General features: G+C 33.8%; 1 protein-coding gene across 1 annotated transcript in view; it reads left to right on the plus strand.

Moving 5' to 3' along the window:
* LOC142986794 (rho GTPase-activating protein 1-like) overlaps positions 1-10,479 on the plus strand; it is an 87,393-nt gene extending 76,914 nt beyond the window's left edge. The window contains exons 8-9 of the mRNA XM_076135498.1: positions 3,894-4,000; positions 6,709-10,479. Of these exons, the coding sequence (XP_075991613.1) occupies positions 3,894-4,000; positions 6,709-6,879 (278 nt within the window). The 3' untranslated portion in view covers positions 6,880-10,479. The remainder of the gene's footprint in view (positions 1-3,893; positions 4,001-6,708) is intronic.
* The last annotated feature ends 12,095 nt before the right edge of the window (positions 10,480-22,574 follow it).

Genomic DNA, 22,574 nt, shown 5'->3' on the forward strand with positions numbered 1-22,574 from the left:
TACTGGGGTACTGGGACACGGGCTCTGGCCAATATTGCCGTTACGCGTTATACGTAGTGTCTGTTACGTTATCGGAAATATTTGCTGTTGCGGGAAAATTTATACGATAGATATTTGTATTTGTATGACATTTTGGGTCAGTTTATAACAATATTATTAGTATTGCTGTATTTATAATGATGGATATTTACGATTATTGATCTTGTGCCTCAGTCTTGCGTCTAAAGCATTTTCTTTGCAAATTTGAGTATGTTTCTAAGACCGACGTGTAAGTATCGTGTATATAAATACATTTTACAAAGTTTCAGTCCTTGTAAAATCTTTGTAGCTTAACTATCTTATTATTTGAGACATAAGGTTCAATTTAAACGTCATATGAGTCTATACGAGTATTTCTCACTCTATGTTCCTAACTAGGGGTAAAATCATAAATGGTAACTTTTATAATTAATATTTTGTCACATATGCAGTTTTGAAGCTTTTCTTTGCGTGTTTGACTTGTTCTCTTTTAAGGTAATGTCGGTATTTGTCACGGTGTATTTGAAACATTTTTTCACGTATTTATATCATTTTCAACTTCACTTCCTTAAGTATACAGATATAAGGTCGTAATTTACGTACATAATATGAATCTCTATGAGTAATTTTATTATTTTCTTTTTAGCAGCTTATACAATTGTCTTATGCGGTTTAATAGCTCTTTAATATGCATATGAGATGTTTTACATTATATACACATAGTACGATGTCAGTATATGTCTTAAGGCATGACACGCATCAAAATCAAACGTTTGTACCTATCTCCGAACATTCCGAGGTATTTACCGAGTGGTCATGTCATTTATAGCGTGCTTTCATTGCTTATCGAAACTCTACCAACGTTCACGATATATTTTTTGGCTAAAACAAAGTGTTATAACACTTTAGTAAAAAACATTTCAGAAATAGAGATACAATGATTACAGATTAAAGTTGCGACTAAAAGTTGGAACGTCACTGAGTCTTCAGCCGCCCATATAGTATCTCTGTCTCAATAACATACGTGAGAGGAATAGAGATGGCATGAGGTACAAGTTGAAGGACGTATAGGTGGTCAGAAATTTAGTATCGCTGTGTCTTTACAAACAGGAACTACGATCGTGGGCATTTATTTAACAGGGACTTCAAATAAATTATCATCAATTTTAACAGAAATAATTATTATGCTATAATTTGCCTAGATATATTTATTAATTGTTTGAAAATACGTTTTGTCTTCGACGACTTCACTGCGTTTTTATTTATACGATGATTTATAAGATGTAGTCGTTATAGTATCTTTAAAACTTTAAGTTATCAATCTGTAAAACAAATTACTAACGGCCTAGCCTGATTTTGCCCGCTATTGGCTTATTAGTACGTAAATATTAGAGCGTTTAACACTTCAAAACGTAAAGTTACTAGGTTTTACGAAACACGCCAGGGGGCGCTGATCAGACTTTCATACTAAATTGGTCGAGAGTTGTAGAAAATCGCCACACTGTTATAGGTACGTACCTTTGAAACACTTTTATCGGCGATGTAGTAGTAAAAACACGTGCTCTAGTTTCCGAAAATTTAACTTCACATTTGAAAGTACACAAACTATCAAAATTCTCGCTTAAAGTAAATTAAAGCTGGCTTCCGTATTAAATAAAATTACATTTACTTTACAATTCACGCGACTGATATAACGCGAAAACTAGTTGAACAGTTTCACTTAGTTGCTACGTGCGTACTGAATATTGAGATGTACGAAAGCACCACGGCACCGATACGATCGCCGTCCGAGCGATCACTGCGACCTGCCAGCGGCCGCGCCAGGAGCCCACCGCCGCTGCACCAGCTGCTAGGCTTTCTTTTGTCTGACTTCTTCGGTAGTGTAAAACTACCATGCTCAGATCTCGGGTTAAATTCTCCGCCAAAAAATCTGTAAATAAGTAACGTATGTAACCCGAATGAAGACTATGAGTTAGTAAATGTATTTGTGCACTTCGACAGCGAGATATTTAAGAAATAGGCCGTGTAATAGGTTTTATCTGGGTTGCCCTCCTTACTTGATTAATTTCCCGGAGTTAAGATCAAGTTTCGAGATCAAATCATCTATCAAATTAGGTCAAATATTGACACTGATGATAGTCGTTAGAAAGTAGTTTTTCGGCCTCCGTGCCTAAAAGAGCACGTAAAGCTAAGGTTCTACGTCTGACCTCACTGGTTATCCTGGTTATGAGTCCCACCGGGCTACGAGAGTAATGGAATAGAGAGTGTACCTGTATTGTACAAACTCTATCGGCGTGTTACAATGAAACTGGCTGCAACGATATTATTTCGTTACCTAGAATTCGACGAAATAGGAACATAAATACAACTCACTGATTATGACACCACTCAGAATGGGACAGGCAGAAACGAAGTCTGCGGCGTCTCGTAACTTACTTGAAACATCTTCATACGTAAACGGACCGTTACACGTGATCTTATATTACGTGGACCGTAGTTAAGCAGAAAGGACCCAATCCACACTTTGACCACAATGGAGTTAAGTATGCAATCATTCTCCTGAGGGTCAAATCTATGAAGTGAAATCCCTATTTTTAAAATATACATGAAAACTACTTTTCCTACTACCTTGACTCAACCCACAGTATGAAGAGTGTCAAAATTTACCCTCAGGAATGATAACATACTTAACTCTATTTAATTGTGGTGAAAGGGTAGATTGAGTCCTTTTTGCTAAACTACGACCACGTTACATTTGAACTCAGCTCAAAGTTATAGCTTATGTGTATATTATGGTATATTGTACACATAAGTCTATAACGTGTTATGAAGATAAACGTCTTAAAAACCTAGAGGTTAAGCGCAAACATTAAAAAAACCGAAATCCATTTATGTGTACACCTACGGCGACAGCGGTCAGCTCGTCAGACCTGCTATCCAAGAGCTTATTTATTTGCCTTGCGATAAACATAATACGGGTTGCGGTTAAGAACTATACTATAATGTACCTTTCAAATAATAAAAAATATTTTATTTTACGTTTAACAGTATTAGTACTATTAAACGTAAAATAAAATATTTTACTTACATAAATTTATAAACTTCTTATATTCTTCTACTAGTTCTTATTGTATTGAAATTGCCATGAGCTGTTTAGGCATAGAGAGATACTTTCCGGTTCGTGAAAACGTACGCTACGAGTAATTATTGCCATAGTATAATCATATTAAAATATTTGTATACGAGTACATGTAAGAACTTAACTTTCACTTACGATTACGATGTAATAAAATTAATACTCCATCGTGAATGTAGCTCGAAGCAACGAGCGAGAAGTACGAATATATTGGCGAATTTATTTTATATTCCTCCCACAATTGAATCTTCGAGACCTAAATACCTCCCCGTCTAAATGGATCTGAATCGTTTCCGTCTCGAAAATTTAACCAGTCACGAATAAAAAAATGATTAGGCTACAAAAAAACGCAGTTGTATAAGTTGGCACTAGGGATTGCAATCCGGTCCACCGGATCCGGTGTTTGTATTTGAAATATTTTCGTTAAGTGAGATAATATCTAGTATGCTCTCCTCTAGTAGGCCGCACTTGGCCAGTGTGGTGGTCTCAAGGCTTTTTTTTAACGTGGCCAATGCATTAGGCATACACCTGCACTCTGGATGGAGTGCAGGGTTATGTGGGACTCTCCCACCAGAAAGGCGGTCATACCCACTAAACCGCCACGTGTGTCAAAAATAGGGGATGAAAGTTTATATGAAGATTCTGCCCCAAGTCACAAACCAGACGCACGAAGTCGCGGGCGAGAGTTATTTAAAGATATTTTACGATTCACTAAAACCTGTTTCTGTGTTAATTCCAGCTTGGAGCAATCGCGACAAGCCGCGCCAGGTGAAGATACTGATACTCGAGCGGCTGCCACTGGATAACTATAAGTTACTCAAATACATCATTCAGTTCTTGTGGAAGGTACGTATATCACATGAAGTTTGTATGAATGTGGATGAAAGAAAGTATGTGTATGTCTCGTAACTTTACCCCGACAGCTTTATATAAAGGCACTGTATAACGCCGAACCTTGCATGCTATTTATGCATGGCTATTTACTAAATTGTTGGACTAAGTTATTCAGCTAACATGCGACCATTATTAAAAATCTCTTGACCGTAAAGACTCGACTGATAGACATTTTAGTACCCGAACTCGTAGCCTGATCTTAGCGCAATGGTTTCTTAATATGAAGTCGCGGGCGACCTCTAGTACTTTATATACCAACGTTATAGTACGTAACGTTATAGTGCCCGTGTTTCAGAAGGCACGTTAAATTGTGGGTCCCGGCTGTCATTTTCGAAGATCTTTGACAGTCGTTAACAGTAGTCAGAAGCTTGAAAGTCTGACAACCAGTCTTACTGAAGAGTATCGTGTTATATCCCAGGTAATTGGGTTGTGGAGGTCAGATAGGCAGTCGCTCCATGTACAACACTGGTACTGCTGCATCCGGTGAGACTGGAAGCCGACTCCAACATAGCTTGGAAGAAAGGCTAAGCTGATATAATATGTACGCAGGCTGCCATTCAGTGTTATAAAAAAATAATTAAATTCCCGTCACTTGTAGTGTATGAAGTATAATTACAGCCGTTAAAAAACTCCACGGTAGGTCCAAAGAAAAATTCATTTCACCCCCTTCAAAGGGCTGACCTCCCGCTATTTCAATTTTAAACTTAACAAGGTACTATTTGATTTCGGAGACCTTTGAAACGGGACGTGTGGAAATAACACCAATAGAATCCAATATCAACTTTTAAATATTGAAATAAGGTTCATTTTAGAGTGTCAATCGTTTTTCTAATATAGAGACGGTCGCGTGTCTGCTTTAGGCATTCAGTTTCAAAACGTTTGTAGTGCGTGATAGACGTGTGTGTGTGTGTGTGTGTGTAAAAACAAACTAAAGTTAAATAGTAATATAGTGTAGTTTACAGTTTTGTGTCAATATGAGCAGTGGTTGTTGCCAAAGGTATTATCTATCTATCTAACCATCGACTGTGAGAAAGTGGGCAGGACTTTCATTCTCCGATAGTTTTTCTCCGCGTTGGTATATCTAAAGATTTTTTTTATTCAAGATCAAAAACTAAATGGCTGTTGACTTACGGCCAGTTTCTTCATACATACCTAAAGTTACAGCTAAAACCAAGGACTCTTATTTGACATGTATTTCAATTCGTTTAGATATAAATTTGAATTTTTAATTTATCCTTATTTTTGATAAAGAAACTGGCCGTTAAACTTGTATTGGTAAATAATAAATGACGTAATTATATTACCTATGTCATAACTCCGGTAACTGGGTTGTGGAGGTACGATAGGCAGCAGTGGCGAAGGGTCAATATTTATGTAAGGCAAGCCGGAGCTATAAGTCATTGTCTAGGAATAGTACCTACATATAGACTTCGTAAGAATGCCGACGTAAAAAGAGCGTATTACTGTATAATAACAATATGAGAGTATTATCTACATTCGACTACAGTCTCTTATTTCTCTCTCTACAGTCTAATAATACATAGGTACTTACCATGCTACCTAATCATGCTTGTTTTGTATTTAGTTACTCTGACTTCAGTAGTAACACGTAGGTAACACAACAGCACATATTTTGATAACGTATTTCGAATCATTGATGATTGTCTCGCACTGGTTGTTTAATAACATATTATACAAGCAATTTAGAATGTATTTATCAACAATAAAATACCAAATCATTACGGAAAAACGCAGAACACTTTTTTAGAAATGAGTTTAACCTATAAATCTGGCAAAATGAATATGTACTCCAATGAATACATGCAAAACAATTACTGTTTAATACACTGATACATTCACAGTTATGCACAAACACATTTACTAAGGAATAATGTTGTAATAAAAACAAATATTCTAATTTGTTATAGAGCGCGCGAAAAATGTAAACAGTAAACAAACATAACCTAATGTCAAATTAAGAATGTTCGGCTCATACTTATGCAGGATGCTTAGCTTATATTTCGCCATCTCGCTCTTGCACGCGGCTCGCGCCGCGACAGAATGCGTAAGATCATGTGTTCGCCGCGGAGCGAGCGCTGTAGCGCGAGGCAACCCGCTCTTCCTCCGGCTTGCTCGCCACTATGCAGCGCGGTGTAATGCGCGATCCAAAAGGTCGTAAGCGACATCGTCGCCATAGTTTTTATTGTACGCGATTCCCGATCAGCGCCTCCGGCTTATTTCATTATTATTACTTCACGTTGCGTTTTTAGCGGAGCGTAATTTTTAAAGGGTAGGCGTTTTCGTACTATTTCGATTAGATTAATGATTCTAGTTAAAGATTACGTTTTAAATATTGGTGATTATTTATTAATTGTGTATTATTTGGCAATAGTAAACTATTAATTTAACAATTTAACACTAATATTGAGTCTGTCCAGAAAGGGAAGCCGGTAGGAATCGAGTTGTATGGAGCCTTCGCCACTGATAGGCAGTCACTCCATGTAAGATATTGGTATTCAGGTTATTGAGACTGGAAGTCGACTCGAACATAGTTGGAAGAGAGGCCAGGCTAATGATGACAATCTATAGTATCTCCTAGACAGTCAGACAGATATGTGTTCTAACACGTTAGTGTAACTGTTATTATTTCACAATTACAGGTGCAGGATCGCAGTTGCTTGAACCGAATGACGACCAACAACCTGGCCGTGGTGTTCGGACCCAACCTCGCTTGGCCGCCAAATGGACAAATGTCCCTGCAAGCCATAGCTCCGATTAATGCATTCACCGATTTTCTCTTAGAGAATCAGGAATCAATATTCATAATATAAATGTTTTTAAAGTTCTGCATGTTGTTCGTCTATTAATCATTCCTCCGTGGATGTATTCCCTCGAGGAACAGTAGTTTGTGTACCTTCATTGTCTGTAATGTGTCAAGTTTTCTACGAGACTGAGGCTGTCTAAGAACCAACTATAAACGACTCGTAGCGAATCTATGTAAAAGTATAATTAGTGTACCTTCGTGCTTTACTTTAAAAGTAGTTAAAATAATCTATGTATACGTTTCAAATTATTTCATCGCCTCAGTCTCTTTCACCTTGTTTTGGATTAAAATCTTTTCTCATAGACATCGTCTATGGACTGTTCTAAATTTTATTTCTTATTCATTGAATGGTTGCCAAATTTTTGTACGGATAGGAGTTTGATAAACGAATGTATCCTTTTGTAAAGAAGGTTTGTAGTATTTGATATTCAGCTCGGAGTGTATAACGACGATGAGTAAGCCAATGGCAAGTAGGGCAAGTTAAATTAACGCTTTTTATTATCATTTGGCATTCAAATTGTATGAATATTGACTGTATCTTATACAGGGTGTTTTCGTCACATTTTTACTTTATTATACTGCATTCCTGTTCATCTCAACTCGCTTACAAAACTTGATAATCTATTTGGTAATTAAAGTCTGTTTAAATTATTCAAAATTGATACCGATCCATATTTGATTCCATCCAAAGTTGTTTGGACGTCCATACATTTACGACTGGCATTAGGACGCTCATGGAATGCGTAAAGACGTCCTAAATTTTTGCATAATTTGCTAACATTAATATAATTTTCAAGGTTCTGTAGCTTTATATAGGATAGGTCGACTAAAGTTTAGTAAATATCGTCGGGAAGTAAGATTATGTTCTTTATCACAAGTGAGTTTTACTGAATTTTAGTTTTATATTTTAGTTTAGTTAGTTATAATAGTGCAAAGTAAAAATAAAGTTGTTTTCTTCGGTATTTGTAAAAATTGCGCACATTGTATTTTGAACAATATTCTGGTTTTCGTTCTTCTCAATTATGTTATCAAAATTGCACTATTTACAATGTCAATATATTTGATATTGTACCGTTAATGTACCTTTATTTTTAGTTGTAATGTTTAGGATAAAATTAAGAAGGGAAAGGGAAGGTTTTGTAACGAAAAGTATATGTATTTCGCACAACTTGCTAACAAATTGATAAATTGGAAAATATAGCTAAAATTCTTTTGCCTTTTCTTCGCTAAAATTGTATAAATCAAGCAGTTACCAACTAGTTTGAAGATTTGTCGAAACGATGTCAAACATCGCGTTCAAATCTATTATCATTCCTTCTTTCTTTCTACTTATTACTTTCCACTTAACGTTATTTATTTTCCACCGCGGCCATATTGCAAAATCCAAAATTTAACATTAACGTTCTCAAAGAACTGTTTTGAAGAAACATGCGATCGTTCTGTGCACAAGCTTTTTTTGCAACGATTATTCTAATTGTAAAATAAATTGATAATATTGTATGACTGAATAGAATAGGGTAGAGGAGATTTTGTCCTATATAGCGCGAGCTTTATAGCCTTATGTGTGTTAGTATAGCTGCAACGTGAGAACGGAATTTATATACACCGTGGTTGGTAACTATTCACCACTTCACTATAATCACTTGTGACTTTCCTTCTCGTAAAACTTGTAGCTATATTCACAGGCATATAGTTATTCGGCCCGTGTTATAAAGACGGTATGATATGTAGGTATTTAGAATAACACTCTTACGGGCTCTATTCTTTACACTTTACATACTGTTGTTATATTACAAACTTCTGAGCTTAAGCGTGGAGTCTGTAAGGGTTCACTTTGACAAACATTCAATTCTTTGAACTATACAAAAATTTTTAAAGAACACTGTTTTTCGTTAAACTCTACTTAGAATTGTAATTAAATGTTATAAATGTGTAGTTGAATAAGTACATGTAATACTTCAGAATTGTCAAAACTTCTGACTTTTTTCGTTATTCGTTTGTCTCGTATTCTACATATCACAATATGTTACAATTAGTTGAAGAGTTTCGGCGTTGAGCCTATACTATTTACTTGGACTATTACGTTTATCAATTCTATTGAAATCTCTTGTTTTGTTCTTACTACTTATTATACGGGTGGTACACTGTAAATAGCCGATTAACTTGAAATAACAGCAAACTTACTATTATTAATTTCCTATATGCAAATGCAAAGTCTTTTTTTTTTCATACTAAATTAATTTCAATTTTCTACGACTGTTCTTTGTCGTGTCCTTATTCCAGTTCAACTGGGATCGGCACAGCATGTTTTTTTTTCTCAAAAGCATACTGTCAAATTTAGCTGGCGTTTTGAAATTTCCTGGCCAAAATTACTGGTTGTCTATATAAATTTTTGTAAATCTCTCAAGTTAATCGACTACTTAGTGCTCCCGTACTCAAGAATATAATATATATCGTATGTTAAATTTAAATAGTGGTTAGGTCGTTGTGTAGATATCTCCCTTTAGTATTCAATGAGTTAGTTCGAATACTGTATTATAATTTATATAAGTTAAAGATCATGTACCAAAAAACAAACATAGATTTATTTAGTTTTAGTTTTTGTTTATTGTTTTAACAACTCGTATTGCTGATTATAATGTCTCTGAAGGATATTTTCTACTTTCTGAATTTTTAATCTTCTTATGAAATTGTGCCCAAAAGTAACCTTGGGCTGTAATATGTACCTTTAATATATAAATATCAGTATTCGTATAGTATAGATTATATTATCCAAATTAATAACTTTAAATCTCCTACATATTTGTTTACGTTTATAAATATATATATATAAAAATGTATAGAAGATACATTTTCAATACAAATATTTGAATCAGTGCCATGTAAAGTTTCCTAAACAGAGAATTATTCACATTTCCTAACAGTTGAAGTTTGTGATAAATGTCCCTTTGGCTTTAAATAGAATCTCTTAAACAAAATTAAGCAGACAGCTTGTCTTAGTTATAATAAACTTGCAGTTTTGGCCTACTATTTAAGAAAATTAATTACGACAGAACTGTTGTAGTTAAAAGTTAAATTTAAATACCGAGGCTTAGATTTCTTCAGAGACGAACCATAGTCAAACCCCGCCATAGACAACTTTAATAAAAAAATCACAAAATTATCTATTACTGTAAATGTTTTATATAGTATATATCGGGCAGCATTCCATTTTCTTTATTTACGTATTGAGCAACGAATTCCTTATTTTAGTTTGGTAGTGGAGGGTATGATTAAGTTTAGATATATGTATTAAAACAGTCATAAAATTAAATGATTGTATGGTTTTATAAAAGCCGTTCTCTTACTTATAAAAAATGTATGAATTTAAAAAGAATACCCCCAAAATATCTTCGTAATGTTGTCTAAAAATATGAACTTTAAAATATGACACAGATCTTTAATCAATTTAGTTTTTTTTATACATTTTTTATCAGTAAGTTTATTTAGTTTTTTATTATTTAATTTAGATCTAATTTTTGTATTTCTAGTAATTAATAATTGTTTAAATTCTAATATATATAAATGTTAAAGAAAAACTGTAACAATAATAAAAATTAGTAACAATCGTATTCTTTTAATTGGTTTAAACACTAGGTGGCGCTGGTTGAGCGTGAGGTTTTGGTTAAGGTGCCAAAATAGAACCTATGCAATTATATGCAGTAACGCACACTACGCGCAAAAAGTCCGGCGCGTTACTGCTTATAATTACATTGGTCCAATTTTCACAGACTAAAATGTGCGTCACGGATAGTCTGTCGTCTGCGCTCAACTTAAACGTACTTCTTCCTTAGACTATGTTGAAACTATTTTTGGCATATAATTTGCTGTAATAATTAATTTCACTTGTTGCCTAAGGACACAAGGCCTACCCCCTTTTTCTTTCCGGGATAACCCTTGAAAAATCTGTGTAGCAAATGTTTATAAGCTCACGTTTTTCCAGCCCATTGAGTACATACGACAGAATTACTCTTGTTAGTAGCGTATACACAGTGCAAAAACTACTTGCCGTGTTCTTATCCCACGTTACGTAGGGTCGAGACAGCAAGATTTATTTCTCAAAAACATTCTAAAGATGCGGCCAAATCTTTGTTTTACAAACGGCCGCCTGCCAGACATTACCCCTCTACCCCCTCCAAAAACAGCACACTAGGCAACTTAATTATCTAATAGAGAACTATCTCAAACCGGTGCAAAAGCTTAAACGCCTTTGCTTTCGTTATAATCCTATTGTCTGCTCCATAATTTTATTCAGTCTTCGATCAATAAGATATTATTAAGATTTATTTTATCTATTGCGCCCACTTCTACCCACTGATGATATGCTTCAGTACGCAATTATTTGCGACGCTGTTCTTGTCTCACCTATTGTTCACACATTTCACGATGTCGTCTTAGCATTTTAATAAATAGCTGATTAAAAATTTCAAGAGATTTCACCTTTACCTGTCATTGTAATCATTTGACGAGGTTTCAGATACCTAGTTTAATTTTAACTCATGATGCTATCCGACGGCCATGGCGACAGCTTTAACTCCTAAACTATCTGACGTTGATGCGCTCTGAGTTTAAGATTATCTTTTACTTATATAAAAGTGAATGTAGGACCTAATCTAGCCTCTCTATTCCTTACACTGTGTATACGCTACAAACAAATACTAAATGCCCTACAATCTTATTTATTTCAGCGGATCTCTACTTATGCATATACATAATGTAAGTATATTATCATCAAGTAGTAGTATTAAGTTGTACAATTGACAATGGTACTGCTAATTTTGTTTCTATTTTACAGCCTGCTTTCGAGGGATTTATGAAGAAGAATTGCAATAGGTAAGTTGACCTATTTTATTTATTTATAATATACTATTTTGTGTATATGTTGTATAGTTAGCATAGTCATAGAAAAATACATATTTTTAGAACCTTTTTTTGATTAAGAATAGGAGTTGTTGAGATAATCACTATTTTAAATTCCATCTGTATTTATTACCAATCGTTATTTCAGCATAGACACTAGACGGGTATAATAACTAATCAATGTGCATATTGTGGTAACTCAAGGTATTTTTATTTTGAAAAGCAAACATACAAAGGCAAAAATTGATACATTTAACGCTAATATGGTTAAACAGTCTCCGTGGCGACACAAAAGACTTCCTTTCATCTCCTAAATATAATGAATACAACACCCAATTTCAACAGTATTACGCATGAAAATAATTTGCACAATGCCCCCTAAACGAGTAAAACAAGTTTCAGTGCAGACAGCAGATGTTTTATTATGCTTTTAAATACAAAGTACAGAAATAATACTGAATAAATATATAGAAATGTGAATAAAAAGCCGGTTTTAATACGTCACGTGACTTAAGCCCTTTTATGTCTAATAATGGCCAAGTCGTGCAAAGCAGTCAGTATGAATTAGCTTCTGCGTGCGAGTACGTACGCGTGGAAAGCTTCTTTCAATAAAAAAAAATGCGTCTTTTAGTACAAATTATGAATAACAGTGCGGCAAATAACATAAATTTAAAGCTATATACACGTATTTGCAATAAAGTTAAGTGTAACAATATGTGTAAGCCTAATAACATAATTTTAAAGCCAAGTTATGTATCGTTTTAGCTACAGAGTGTAGTGGCATTTTCTAGTTATTAATATGTGTGAGCCAAATAACTGAATTCTAATGCCGTTGTATGCCCTATTTACGACAAAGTAGAATGTAGTGGCATTTTCTAGTTATAAATATGTTTGTGCTTAAACTTATTTCAAAGGTTTATGAAGCCATTGGTTTCGTTACTTAAAAAATAAGTGTAGTGGGTTAGATTAAATATGAGTAGAGTGTTTAGTTAGTGCGAGTGATTGAGTAAAAAACATCTTACTGTTGACATGGTAAGGTTTCCACTTGATTAAATATGTAGTAGTAGCAATGGCCCGCGACTTGGTCCGCGTGGACTATAGTCATCTCTTATTACTCACATAGTTTACGTTCCCGTAGAATTTCCGGGAAATGAACTATCTTATTGCTTTTCTCGGGTCTCTAATTATCTTTGTACAAAACTTCATCCAAATAGAAGTAGTGGTGTAAGTGGGAATGCGTAACAGTCAGATAGACGAACAGACAGACAGCGAAGACAAACGGACAGACGGGAAGAAAGACTTTTGCATTTATAATATTGGTAGAGTTTACTAAGGATAGTATAATGGTATGGGAGTATGGATTAAAAATGCGAAAAGACTTTCTGTCTGTTAGGTTTACGGCAAACTGATGAAAGTGAAATTTAAGTTGTTGAACTATAGATATATAATAAAATATATTCATTATGTAATAATTTTTTCTTTTATATTCATTCCAGGGAACGTGAACAACGCTGCCACACGTCATCATGGTGACGTCACTGCCCGTCTCCAGTCTCAAGCCCGCCGTAATGATAGAGTAGGTTATAAGTTCACGATATTATATACTAACACTAGAAATAATGTACATTGTAATAATAGGTGACGGTTTTAACACCTCTGGATAGAATATCTGGTAGATATCAAATGTATGAAAATCTTTTTCCTTCTCTTTTATCTCCAGCTGTCATCCTCCCAAATCAATCTCACTGGAATCTCTCACGTCAAATAAGAACATACTTTCATACATATTGTACTCAATCTACGTACAAAATGCTGTTTAACTAATCAGGACTTTAAAAAAGTCTGTTAGCAAGACAGTTAGTGAAGGTGACTATTTAAAATCATTAAAGTTTTGCTTATTCATGAGATCATGCATTTGACCTTAATGGGGAGATCGTGGCTAAGTAGCAACAGCCGCACAGATCGAATTTGTTCTGTGGGTGGGTGACCATCTTATTCAAATATAGTCTCTCCGTGTTCCGGAAGGCACGTTGAATTGTGGCTCCTGGCTGTCATTTTCGAAGATCTTTGACAGTCGTTACCAGTAGTCCGAAGAATGAAAGTCTGACAACCAGTATTCATCTTAAAACAATTCATAAATAAAAAAATAGTCAATTGTTTATCCATCAGATAGTTATACAGAGGTGTTGAAACCGTTAAGGTTGTGTATTTAGTACCTAAGACATATTAAGCCATCAAAAACATTCTGTAAAAACCTCAAGTCTCGCCGTAAAAAGTTGTGAGATCGATATAATACCAAGTCGATTAATCTATTTAGTCTCTACTTAAAGGACCTTCTGTCTTAAGTTATTACGTATGTTATTATCATGCCAATTTTAAAAAAAATACCTTTAAAACAAATAGACCGACCTGGCCATCGCATGATTTAATTATTAGTATGTATCACACTACACAGCACGACGAGAAGTTAATGCTCCTGAAATGTTAATGGCGAATTTGTGTTTTCTTGCGATGACCAAGTCGATCTAATTGTTTTAAAGGTATTTTTTTTTAAATTGGCATGATAATAACATACGTAATAACTTAAGACAGAAGGTCCTTTAAGTAGAGACTAAATAGATTAATCGACTTGGTATTATATCGATCTCACAACTTTTTACGGCGAGACTTGAGGTTTTTACAGAATGTTTTTGATGGCATCTCACTTCTTTTTGTAGAGCGAACATAAGTCCAATTTGTATGGAAAGACGTTTTTTTTTCATAATTCAACATATTTTCCTATGGGAATGTTGTTCAGTTTCATGGGCTAAACACCCTTATCCACCCTCTACCCCTCTATACTCCCCCGTTATGTCTCATATAGTAGGTACCTATTTACACCTATTTATTTTATTTTCTACTGTAGTAATAATTCATTAACTGCAAATGTAACCTTGTAATCTTATACATTTATATGGGATTACAAAGTTATTGTTGCAGTTAGTGTATTTAGAAAACTGGACCGAAATTAGAAAATATTAAATTTTTCCCATGATTAAGACACTAAACCCTATTTGTATTCTAAATTTTAAGCTTCTAAGTCTGCTAGAAGTACCTTAGACTTTTGATGATCGGTGAGTCAGTGAGTCAGTGAATCAGTGAGTGACAAAATTCAAAATTTTAACAAGTTGTCATTCCTAAACTACTGGTTCAAATTGACTGAAATTTTAAATATACCGTGTTTATACAATGACTAATTAGTTGCTGAAAATCCAGGCTTCTTGTTTTATCCACAACGAAATTATAGGGGTGTCAAAAATAGCCCGAATTGCTTCGAGAAAAGGATGTTACGGCCGTGCCGCTTTTTTTTTGCTCGACTTGCGGGGGCACTTCCGTGCCCCCAGATATAGTTTTAGAGCCCCATAGTAAGGTAATGTTATTAAATTGTTATTTGATGCGTGTGTGGTCAACTTTGTGTCGAAGTTACATTACTTAACCTAAACATACTCATGACCGGCTTAACGGATAGAAATTAGGATGAAATGCGTTTTTCGATGTAGATTTGTATATTCCCAAACCTTTGAAAAGTAGATAGAAGTATTTTTTCTAATCTTATTGGAACCTAGTTACTAAGAGGTTATTTTACTGAATAATTTTATTAATAATATTTTTTTATTTTAAAAATGTAAACCTCAGCTACATGAATTTCTTTCTTTATAATATTTAAATCACTGAAGACAGAAATAACATATAAAGCACTCATTTAATCTCGACGATAACGCTGTACTCAGTACTTGTGACGTCATTTCGATAGCATTTCTATACAAAAAAGCGTTCATGACGTTTGATAAAGAGTAGCTCATTTGACTGGTAGCAAAATACCGTATTGGATGACTCAAATATTAGTTTTCAAATAACAGAACTACCAATCAGAGCAACTGAAATGAATCAAAAAGTAGTTCTCCGTTTCATAAATATTATGACTTGTGGTACTAAGTACCACAGAAGTATACTCAGTTATGTATTTCAAAATACATTAATAACAACAACATAAAACTGATAAATATTTCCAAAAATCAAATATATATTTCCTGGAAAGAAAAACAAATATACAAACGTAACTTTGTTAGCCCACGACTGTCCACACAGCGGGAAAAATGTTTGAGTCCACCACGCTGGCTAAGTGCCTTCAAGAAATGTGTCTAGGAATTTTTAGGCATCCAAGAAATTTCACCATGTTATAACCAGGAGTATTTGTTATTCTTCTTCTTCGTGTCAATGGTTTTTAAAGTTGATACATACATACTATCACGCCTTTTGCTTATAGGAGTAGGCAGAGACCAAAGAACGCCACTTGATACGATACTTACATACTTCCCTTGCACCATTCATTGTTATTGATCTTTATCTAAATTCTCAACCGAGTGTTCAAGACATCATTTATTATACTAAAACGACTATAAAAATATATTTGATCAGCTGTATACATAAAATACTTCTATTTATAGTGCCAACACCACAAATACTAACAGTTGTAACTAAAAATAAATTAAAATAATAATGATACATTTATTTATATAATACTAGCTGACCCGCGCAACTTCGCTTGCGTCCTATAAGGGAGAATAGGTGAAATTTTTCCCCGTTTTTGTAACATTAATTACTGGTACTCTGCTCCTTTTGGTCGTAGCGTGATGATATATAGCCTATGTCCTTTCTCGGGTATCAAAATATCTCCATACCAAATTTCATGCAAATTGGTTCGGTAGTTAAGGCGTGATTGAGTAGCAGACAGACAGACAGAGTTACTTTTGCATTTATAATATTAGTATGGAGTATGGAGGATTTATGTACTTCCAGTCAACACGGTTTTATAATAATTTTATATAAACAAAGCCATTCAACGCTTTGATTTTGTAATAACAAACCCTTGCTGATTAATAAGGGTTGTGAAATCCCATGGAAGGGTTGAAATACGGGGTTTTTTAGAAATGTTTTTTAATCAATTTATTTAGCGGGTTTTTTGTTGTTTTGCTTTTTTTTGAAAGTGATAAAACACAATGTTTGTACCTAGTAATATTATCAAAATTCAAATTCAAATTCAAATTCAAAATTATTTATTGCAACAAACATGGTTCAGAGTTCTTATTTATAATACAGTTTCACATATTTGGCCGTTATAGGGACGCTGCCCCCGCCGCCGCGGCCGGCCCGTACCGTGCCGCAATACTAATATCGTGATATCTCCTAAACTATATGTCTAAATAACACACTGTAAACTGCAAAAATAATCTAAATTAAATGCTCGTGATGATGAACTTACTTATTTTGATAAGGATATATGTATTATTGGTTATATCACCAGTTAAACATCACCCAACGAATTAAATGTTTTTTTAATACAGAAAAGTAGTTTTTGTGACTTAAATAAAAAAGCTGGATATATGTCATCGCGGACTTTTTTGTAGAACTAATAAAGACCAATGTTTTTGCTATACATTGTTCTTACTTGTATCCAACGGTATAAGCGGCGCACGCACAAATGCAATCTTCAATTAGATTTTTTTTCTGACTTCTTGGACATAAATCGCTATAACTCAGCTAATATAGTTTCAATGTATTTCAATTATATATAAAAACCTGTCGGAGAAAATACTCTTTCTATTAGTGAAAACCGCATCAAAATCCGTTGCGTAGTTTTAAAGTTTTATGCATACGAAGGGACTACAGACAAAATGGGCGACTTTGTTTTATACTATGTAGTGATAACTAGCTGACCCGCGCAACTTCGCTTGCGTCACATAAGAGAGAATCGGTCAGAATTTTCCATGTTTTTGTAACACTTTTTACTGTTACCTACTCTGCTCCTATTGGTCGTAGAGTGATGATAAAAAATATGCTTTTTTTTCACGAAAAATATTCTCAAATCTTATATCTTTTAGTATAACGATGTCGCGCTAAGATATATCCGCCATTAAAACAGTTGCCATGGCAACGGAATTTTGTTAATTCAATGTCATTATAATATTGATTATTCGCGACTTAATTCGCCACCTGAATTTTCCCGGGAAATGCGTAATTTTCCCGGGGTAAAAAGTAGCCTATGTCCTTTCTCGGGTATCAAAATATCTCCATACCAAATTTCATGCAAATTGGTTCAGTAGTTTAGGCGTGATTGAGTAGCAGACAGACAGACAGACAGACAGAGTTACTTTCGCATTTATAATAGTATGGATTTGCATACAATACGCAGTATTTTGAACGTAAAATAGTCATAAAATACGTTATGGTATTTATTCGTGAAGTTTTCGATACATATATTATAACTAGCTGACCCGCGCAACTTCGCTTGCGTCACATAAGAAAGAATGGGTCAGAATTTTCCACGTTTTTGTAACACTTTTTACTGTTACTCTGCTCCTATTAGTCGTAGCGTGATGATACAAATTATGCTTTTTTTTCACGAAAAATATTCTCAAAATTATTTATATCTCTTAAATGTAACGAAGTTGCGCTAAGGCATATCCGTCATTAAAACAGTTGCCATGACAACGGAATTTTGTTAATTCAATGTCATTATAATTTTGATTATTCGGGACCTCGTTCGCCACTAATTATTAATATTTAATACTAATTACTAATACAAAGCTTATTTTTCCTAAACAACAAAATATGCTTTTTTTCACGAAAAATATTCTCAAAATTATTTATATCTCATATAACTCGCGCTAAAGCATATCCGCCATTAAAACTGTTGCCATGACAACGGAATTTTGTTAATTCAATGTCATTATGATCTTGATTATTCGCGACTTCGGTGGCGAAACTTGAATTTTCCCGGGAAATGCGTCATTTTCCATTGATAAAAAGTAGCCTATGTCCTTTCTCGAGTATCAAAATATCTCCATACCAAATTTCATGCAAATTGGTTCAGTAGTTTAGGCGTGATTGAGTAGCAGACAGACAGACAGACAGAGTTAGTTTCGCATTTATAATATTAGTATGGATAAATTATTATGTAGTAAATAGCCACATATTCTTTGTACAGGTGGTACAAACGAAAGTGTAAATACAGACAGTCGTATTATCACATGTGTTCAGTTGTAATTTATTCATTCACGTTTATTAAATAAATAAAGAAACTGAAAAAAATAAATATGATTATTTTTAAATTGCTCTTTATAGATTCAGTCGAAGGACGTCACATACAAAACCACGGGAAAAAAAAAGAAATTATTTTTGTGGCTTATTACAATACATAACTTATAAATTTTAATAAAATCCAAATATTATCAAAATCCCGTTCAGAAGTTAGGCGTGATTGAGATAAGATAAGATACATCCAAACTTTCGCACTTCTAATATTTGTATAGCTAAGTTAGCTATTATTGGCAAGTCCCACGTGTCATCAACAATCTTACCTTATTTTATGGTCTACAAGTGTAGCTGTGAAAGCATAACAAATATTATGACCAATTGTATGTGTTTTATACTATAACAATGGACTAACAACCATATAATATCTTGCCCAATTGTATACTTATGAGTATAGTTTCAACGAAGGTTTGTTTTATGTTAGAGAAAAGATAATATAGATTACTAGCGGACCCGACGTTGTCCTGTCTACACGTTACTAATAAATTAAAAATTAATTAAAAAAACATTGTCCAACTGACAAAATTGTGAATCTAAACCATTCTCAGATCCCCTTGAACACACACAGAAAATTTCATCAAAATCGGTCCAGTCGTTTCAGAGAAGTTCAGTGACATACACACTTACAGAAGAATTATATATATATATAAAGATTAGCTACATTTTCTTTCACAAGAATATATGTATAGTTAGATAAACTATACTATACTTTGACACTGAGTTGACCTAACAACACGTAAGAAATAAAAGTTTAATAGCATAATATACTAGTTATAGTTTAGTTGTTAGTTATAATAGTTACTAACCTGTAAAACTAATAGTATTATATTTAGTGAAATTAGATACTAACCCTAGGGAATCATTGTAAATTAACCCTTAGTTATAGACCCAGAAAACATAAATATTTTATAACCTTATAGTATTAGTACTCTAAGATTTATTTTCTTCCAACACTGACATTGGTCGCGCACGTCGGTGTAACGCACATATATACAAGATGTTATAAAACGTGCGTCGCTGATCTCACTATGTAATACGTATTATAATAGTGCATACGTCCGACGCCGACATACGGGACCATACAGGCACAGAAAGTAGAAAAATCTTAAAATCGATATCCTTACAAATTGCAACTCAAAAATGAGTGCAACTTAATTATACATTGGCACTTAATGGCATCAATAAAAACACAACTTCTTAAAATATTGAAAGTATTCGTGTATTATTAACTTAGTATTACTTACGATTAGGTTAAAGTCACAAAACGGAGAGACTCCTACAGTAGATCAATTATATCTAATAGAGATATTTTGCTTCTCTAAAGATTTAAAATGTAAATAATGTGTTTAATGTAATATGATTGTTTTCCATAATTGAATGCCATCAAAAACATTCTGTAAAAACCTCAAGTCTCGCCGTAAAAAGTTGTGAGATCTATATAATACCAAGTCGATTAATCTATTTAGTCTCTACTTAAAGGACCTTCTGTCTTAAGTTATTACGTATGTTATTATCATGCAAATAAAAAAAAATACCTTTAAAACAAATAGACCGACCTGGCCATCGCATGATTTGATTATAAGTATGTATCACACTACACAGCACGACGAGAAGTTAATGCTCCTGAAATGTTAATGGCGAACTTGTGTTTTCTTGCGATGGCCAAGTCGATCTATTTGTTTTAAAGGTATTTTTTTTATTTGCATGATAATAACATACGTAATAACTTAAGACAGAAGGTCCTTTAAGTAGAGACTAAATAGATTAATCGACTTGGTATTATATAGATCTCACAACTTTTTACGGCGAGACTTGAGGTTTTTACAGAATGTTTTTGATGGCATCTCAATTCTTTTTGTAGAGCGAACATAAGTCCAATTTGTATGGAAAGACGTTTTTTTTTTCATAAATCGACATATTTTCCTATGGAAATGTACAGTTTCAGGGGCTAAACACCCTTACCCACCCTATACCCCCTCCCGTTATGCCTCATATAGTAGGTACCTATTTACACCTATTTATTTTATTTTCTACAGTAATAATAATTCATTAACTGCAAATGTAACCTTGTAATCTTATACATTTATATGGGATTACAAAGTTATTGTTGCAGTTAGTGTATTTAGAAAACTGGACCGAAATTAGAAAATATTACATTTTTCCCATGATAAAGACACTAAACCCTATTGGTATTCTAAATTTTAAGCTTCTAAGTCTGCTAGAAGTACCTTAGACTTTTGATGATCGGTGAGTCAGTGAATCAGTGAGTGACAAAATTCAAAATTTTAACAAGTTGTCATTCTTAATCTACTGGTTCAAAATGACTGAAATTTTAAATATACCGTGTTTATACAATGACTGATTAGTTGCTGAAAATCCAGGCTTCTTGTTTTATCCACGACGAAATTATAGGGGTGTCAAAAATAGCCCGAATTACTTCGAGAAAAGGATGTTACGGCCGTGCCGCTTTTTTTTGCTCGACTTGCGGGGGCACTACCGTGCCCCCAGATAGCTAATATAAACATAGTTTTAACTTAGTATGGAGTAATTGCATATTGGTTTATGAGTAGAACAATAACAGAACGAGAAATGATTTATATAATGTTTACTTATACCTTCATAGGTTAGAGCTGTACTATAGTTCAAAAACTTAGTACAGAGCCTTGTATGCAAGGTTCACGGCTGATGGAGGTATATAACATTAAGAACAGTGACCCGCAGCCAACCATGCACTTATCGGTTGCCTGTTTGGTACAGCTACTTTATTTGTGGCTACACCCGGAACTGTAAGCTATAATCTAGATAAATCGTTCATTCTTAGTTGACAAAATATAGATTTAGTTATAGAAAACTAGATTGACTTGGTACGCTCTAATATTTAAAAAAATAAACTATTCTACAAAAACTTACTCAATTATGTTTATCAATTCTCGTTCTATACAAAGGCCTGGTTTCACCACATCTAAATGTCTATTACGTAGCTTATTAGATGGAATTTTGACTGTTGTTTTCATCATATATTTGCTGCCACTTTATTTAGCAGATAAGCTATCTGACTTATATTTGTAAACTCTGAAACTGGCCTTTAGACTAATCAAATTACCCAAAAAGGTTTTTACCTACAGTCTGTTCCCGTTAAGAAAATAGTGATTGTTCATTAACATAAAGTAACTTGCTAAATCTATGCATAATGATTGATCAAGGAGTAGATAACTATGATGATTCACTTCTTCTATAACGTGGACGGCCTATAGTTAACTATAGTTTAAGTTTACTAATCCATGTAATAACACGCTTATTTAAAAAATAATGTGGTTGATATCTAGCTTGTTTAACTAAACATATCCTATGCCTTACTTAATACGCTATTTGCTATAGCTTCTGCCATTACTCTGAAACAAATAAAAAAAAAACAAGAGAATTTAGGTATTTGTTGAATCTAAAACGAAATTATAACACGAGCCTTACTTTAATAAAGGAAAAATTGGAAGATATTGTAGGAAAATCTATTTAATGAAATAAATTTTTCATAAAATTTAATAAGTAATAGTAACCCAATTATTTTTAGCACCTTAACCATTAATTAGTATACAATACACATAACAATTTTGAAGCTTGTAATATTTTAAAGCTAGAATACTCAGTTTCCTGTGCACAATCTCGCACGGA

The sequence above is a fragment of the Anticarsia gemmatalis genome, chromosome Z (assembly GCF_050436995.1).
Source record: "Anticarsia gemmatalis isolate Benzon Research Colony breed Stoneville strain chromosome Z, ilAntGemm2 primary, whole genome shotgun sequence".
Classification (NCBI taxonomy): domain Eukaryota; kingdom Metazoa; phylum Arthropoda; class Insecta; order Lepidoptera; family Erebidae; genus Anticarsia; species Anticarsia gemmatalis.